Source organism: Mandrillus leucophaeus, unplaced genomic scaffold (assembly GCF_000951045.1).
Source record: "Mandrillus leucophaeus isolate KB7577 unplaced genomic scaffold, Mleu.le_1.0 Scaffold174, whole genome shotgun sequence".
NCBI lineage: Eukaryota > Metazoa > Chordata > Mammalia > Primates > Cercopithecidae > Mandrillus > Mandrillus leucophaeus.
The window spans coordinates 2,405,200-2,411,264 of NW_012101743.1; the positions used below are offsets into that span (position 1 = coordinate 2,405,200).

Here is a 6,065-nt window from a genome sequence, read left to right on the forward strand (position 1 = left end):
GATACATGAGTGGTTGGATGGTTGAATATATACATTCACGTACCTTTTTATGTATTTATTTTAGTATTACAAGCCTGGTTTTATATTTACACACATACAGTTATGATGATGAAAGATCAGTCATCCTGTACTGTGAATGTACAGGAACCACCACAAAATTATAAAGCCTAAGTGGTGATGCTATCAGTGACCCTCAGTGAGGATCCATTGTTTCCTCTCTTTGGACCAGGAAGTGGACTGCAACTGAATCTATTCTGACGAGTTTCCTTTTTTGCTATCTGTCCTTTCCACCTATATTAGAAATAAAGTTATCTCAATTTATGGAGCTGTGCATTTCTTCCCATTTGTAGAGTTTGCACATAGAAAGCTCATTGAGATTTGGTCCTTAGTGGCCTGAATAAGCAATGGAAAAGTGTACTGTATCCCACGCCATGGTACCAAAATTGGCATTTTTATTTTACTAGAGATAGAAAAATGCAATTTATTCTCCTTTATGGGTTGACATGAAGCTTTCTTTTTCAATAAACATTTTCAATTAAGAAAATATTTGATTTGAAGAAAAATATGAAGTAAATGATAATACACGGTATGGCAAATATGAGGATTACATGTGAATAAGTTCAGGAAACTAATAAAAACAAGGATCAGGAGTTGGGAGACCTGGGTTTGAATCCTGGTTCAGCTCCTAATGTAGACAGATGAACTTAGACCTCCGAGCCAGTTTCTTGATGTATAAAGCTGAAATGATGGTATTTTCCTTGTCTACTTGACAAGCGTTTGGTAACAAACAGAATGCATATGAAAGTGTTTTCTTAAGACTGCAAAGTGACATTGCAATGAATTAGCAAAAAATACTAATATTACTAGCAAGTTATTCAAGAAAGCTTAGGAGTCCGTGAATGAAAACTTTCAAGAACAAATCGTTTTGTTTTGTTTTGTTTTCCCCATGGTGAAAACTGAGCTGGTTCCAAATTTAGGTTGACGGTTTTCCTGTCACTACTTACGGGAAGAAGACTGAAACATATGCTCACTTCTTTCCAGATTGCATAAATGCCTTCGCCTTATACTTAGCACTGCTCTGGAACTGTATGGAAGTTGCTATTATTTGAATGTTTATGAAGTACCATTTATTGTAACGGGTTTTTGGAGTTATGAAAAAGCACCTTTGCGGGCCAATCAGTGTGCACACTGGCAGAAAGGATAAATTACAAACCTGAAAGAAAGACCCTCTTTGAGTGTAGTAGAAGCTTTTATGTATAAGTCTAGTAATAGAATGAGAAAGCCGAATGGGAAAGTTAGGTAAGGGATATGATGGAGACTGCTGGGCAGAGCCACCATTAAATCATGATAATTCTATAGGTCATAGATTTTCTTTGTCTCTGAGGCCTTCAGAGTTATAACTGAATCCTACTAGAAGGGAAATGTAGGGTTCAGTCCCTTCTCATCTTTCTTCTTGGAAAGATGAATCCTGATTCACAGGCCTAAATCTTCTATTAGGGGAAGCTTTGTGGGACCCAGAATAGCCACCCTAACTTTTCCACAATTGAGCAACCCCCGACAAAGGAAGTAGGCTTGAAGACCCAGAATGCTTAGTTTAATCAGTTTTAAATGAAAAGTGAAACTTTGTTTTCTATAACATAAATATATGACCTTCAAAACATGTGGTAAGCTGTTTCATTTTTAGAAGGTATATACTATACATTTAAATAAATGAGTAATTCAGGAAGTGGAGAACATTACCCTGAGTGACATAGTCACGCAAAGAAAGACAAATACTACATGATCTCATTTATATATGAAATCTAAAACAATCAAATTCATACAAGCAGAGAGTAGAATGGTGGTTACCGGAGGCTGGGGGCAAAGGGGAGATGGTAGTCAATGGCGGGATACAAAGTCTCAGTTAAACAGGAAGAATAAGTTTGGTTTTTTTTGAGATCAACAGTATATAGCATGCTGAATATGCCTAATAATTGAGTACTGTACATCTTATCACTAAGAATAAATTTCTTATGTTTTCATCACAAGAAATGTTAAATACTTGAGGTGATAGATATAACTAGCTTAATTTCATCATTCTATATTGTATTAAAAATCAGGCGTGAGCCACCACGCCTGTAATCCCAACACTTTGGGAGGTCAAGGCGGGTGGATCACCTGAGGTCAGGAGTTCGAGACCAGCCTGGCCAACATGGTGAAACTTTGTCTTTACTAAAAATACAAAGATTAGCTGGGTGTGGTGGCTGGCGCCTGTAATCCCACCTACTCGGGAGGCTTGAGGCAGGAGGTGGAGGTTGCAGTGAGCCGAGATCACGCCATTGCACTCCAGCCTGGGCAATAAGAGCAACATTCCATCTCAAAATAAAATAAAATAAAATAAAATAAAAGCAAAAAGAAAGAAAGAAAAGCAAAAGCAAAGCTGAAGGAGGATTTTCTTTTTTTTTTTCTTTTTCAAATATACCTGAAGTAGGTACTTGTGAAATTATTGTACAGAGAAGTTGACAGATTCAGCAGGTTAAAACACTGAAATTTGAGGACTGTTTTTGCAATCTGTACTAGGAAAATAGTTGGCACCAAAAGCAAGACTTAGATTATTTTTAGTGCCTCAAGCTTGCTTTCTTAGATAGGGCTTATGCATTCAACTTCTCTGAGAAATTGATCTCAGACCGGGAGCGTTAGAACTGGAAGATACAGTCAGTTTCCTTTTGTTTGAGTCCATGGAAACACGGTAGGTATGGCTGAAAGGGGTTAGATTTTCCTGTCAGAAAATCTGAATTCCTCAAATAGGATTTTTTCCTTTTATTTCAACTCATTTTGCAGCAGTATTTGCAGACGTGAGAGGGATGATCAACTTGCTTTGACCTTTGTAGACATGGGTCTACAAATCCAAATTTAAGACTTGAAATAAAGCATAAAGATTAGGATCTTTTAGACTTGTTGAACACTGAGCTCATTGGTCACAGTAGTTTACTTTAATCTTTCTAAATAATCTTCTACAGGAAACTCTGAGATGCCCTTCAGATATGGAAATTGGGTATAGCTGTGACCTGTTGTGAACCATGTATAAAAACTATTCTCAACTTTTCTATGGATATAGTGATACTAGAGACTACCTCAAATACTGTGTACCCAAATACAAGTATAATCCCGATGCTATTATAATATTAAGTCTTAATATAAATGATATTTGGAGTTTTTATACAGTTTTTATTATAAAATTTTAAGGAAATAATTTCATATGAAACATCATCATTAAAAATTACTACTGTCTGCCCAGCTTGGTTTAGAATGTGAGACATGTGAGACATGGCTCTGGTTGAATCTAAGTATCTCAAAGTTCATCAGCAATCAATGACTGGATGCCTATCATGTGCCAGGTATTCTAAGTGCTGGGATTAAAGAAGTAAACAAATAAAAGAAAATCCCTGCTCTCAAATAAGAGAGGTGAAATAGATGGTATATCAGATTGTGGTAAGTTCAATGAAGGAAAAAAATGATAGGAAGGTAAATAGTGGGATCCCATTCCCAGTTCAGTACCATGCACATGAGAATCTTGGTATATTTCTTTCTTCTATCCGCCCCCTAGCCCCCCCGCAGTTGCAGGGGTCAGGGCTGGTGGTATGCATGCATGACAGCTGTGGGTGCATGTAAGTAGTGATGGCCAGTGGTGGAAGTCAGGATCACCTCATATGGCTGTGGGGGTTGGGGCTTATGGCATGCACACCTGTGACAGTGAAAATTAGTGATGATAGACACTGAAGTCAGTTGCACGTGTACACACAGCTGCAGGGTCAGCCATGGGTGTGCAGAAGTGGGAGCCGTCTTTGTGTATTTCTGAGGAGAAAAACAAAAGCAGAGCCTTTGCAGTCACAGACCTGGGTTTGAATTCCAGTTCTGAAGGCAGGCAAGTTACTTAACCTCAGTTAGGTCCAGAGTCTTTGCATCTGTAAAATGGGGATAATGATTCAATCTGTTTCATATTGCTATGAGTGTTACATGAAAAAATGTACAGAAAGCACTTAGCACAGTGCCTGGCATATAGAAAGGACTCAGTAAATGTGAACTGTTACCATTACTCTTATTATGTTACATCCTGGCTTTCTTAGCATCACTGACCCTGCTTCTTGTTACTTTAGCTTCAGGCTGGGCCCTACTGTCAATGGCCAGCTCGCCTAGAAGTCCAGCAGGGATCCACTGACTTTGTCACCTTGAACCTCACCCTTTCGTAACCTGCCCACGGGATCAAGCATCTCTAGTACCTATGCCTGCCCCAGCTATGCTGGAACTTAGTACGCCCATGGGACAGTGTCCCTGGTACAGAGTAGGAATATGAATGTTGATACTTTCTCCCCCAGCGTTGCCCAGAGAGTAGTGCAGATGCAGTAAATACCAACAGGCAGACTTCCAAGTATGCCACTTTTTGTTTTACTTAAAATTCAGTAATTTTTAGAAGGCACACAAATTAAGTAGAATAACACAGTTCTTTTTTTTTTTTTGGAGACACAGGATCTTGCTCTGTCGCCCAGGTATAAGTGGCACAATCAAAGATCACTGCAACCTCAACCTCCCAGGCTCAAGTGATCCTCCTGCCTCAGCCTCCTGAGTGGCTGGGACTATAGGCACGAGCTATCACACCCAGCTAATTTTTCTACTTTTTGTTGAGATGGGGTTTTCCCATATTGCCCAGGCTGATCTCTAATTCCTGGGCTCCAGTCATCCACCTTCCTCAGCCTCCCAAAGTACCGGGATTACAGGCATGAGCCACCATGCCCAGCCAGAACTCTTTATCTTTAGCAAGAGAATATCTGTATGTGTGTGTGTATGTGTTTGGGGTGTGTGTCTAGCTATGAAGAATATTTCTCTTGTGAAATTGTCTCCATTAAGTACTTAAAAGTATCAGTAATCCCTTCTTTTGAGAAGTAATGTATCTTTAGTACACAGAAAAGAATTTAACTCTTGTGGGTTTGATCATAATAACTTTATTTTTGTCTCTTATAAAGGAAAAGGCCAAAGTTGTTGAGCCCCTGGACTATGAGAATGTTATTGCCCAAAGAAAAACCCAGATTTACAGCGACCCCCTCCGAGATCTGCTTATGTTTCCAATGGAAGATATATCTGTGAGTTCACAAGCACTTCTTTAAAGAAAAAAGCCCCTATTTTTCAAGCCAGTTCTTACAGCAAGAATGTTCTTTATGTTCTAGATCTCGGTAATAGGTCGTCAGCGCAGAACGGTGCAGTCTACTGTACCAGAAGATGCTGAAAAGAGGGCCCAGAGTTTATTTGTCAAAGAGGTAAGAGGCTCAAAGGCCACAGAAGAATATTCTTCATATATTTAAAATATATACAATATTTATATGTCTTTATATATTTGTAACCTGTTTATAAATAAATAAATGTAAAATATTTAAAGTAATCTTCCTTTAATGTAAAGATAAAATGAAATTATTAACATTAACTGGCCTAAATAACAAGTCTATATGATGTTAACAAGTCTATATGATGATAAAGCTTAAACATTTCCACAAGGTGCATACGACCTTAGTGTTTTCCTTTTGGATTTGTATACTCTTTGCACTGGGAGTCAGAGTATTCGAAGGGCATATGAATTGGGATTTATTGCCAGCAACTGGGTAAGAGAGGCACAGTTAATCCATAAAGGAAGATCCCAGTACCAGTAATTGCCAAATGGTTTTAAAAAGCCTGTCGACATAGTACCAGACTTTTAAAAGGTGGACATATATTTACTTTTCCTATATTTCAAATTCAAGATTCCTATTTTCTTTCAGTGTATTAAAACCTATAGCACAGATTGGCACGTGGTAAACTACAAGTATGAGGACTTCTCTGGGGACTTTCGAATGTTGCCATGGTAAGTTTAGCATACCAGGTAAACATGCAACAGGAGAATTATTAAGCTTTTTTACCTTGTTAAAACCACTTGTCGGCCGGGCGCGGTGGCTCAAGCCTGTAATCCCAGCACTTTGGGAGGCCGAGACGGGCGGATCACGAGGTCAGGAGATTCGAGACCATCCTGGGGACTTTCGAATGTTGCCATGGTAAGTTTA

At 38.8% G+C, this 6,065-nt stretch overlaps 1 protein-coding gene across 1 annotated transcript in view; it reads left to right on the forward strand.

Annotated features, from left to right (window-relative positions):
• Positions 1-6,065, forward strand: part of DOCK11 (dedicator of cytokinesis 11) — a 205,198-nt gene that overhangs the window by 40,597 nt on the left and 158,536 nt on the right. The window contains exons 2-4 of the mRNA XM_011977202.1: positions 5,001-5,117; positions 5,202-5,291; positions 5,787-5,869. Of these exons, the coding sequence (XP_011832592.1) occupies positions 5,001-5,117; positions 5,202-5,291; positions 5,787-5,869 (290 nt within the window). The remainder of the gene's footprint in view (positions 1-5,000; positions 5,118-5,201; positions 5,292-5,786; positions 5,870-6,065) is intronic.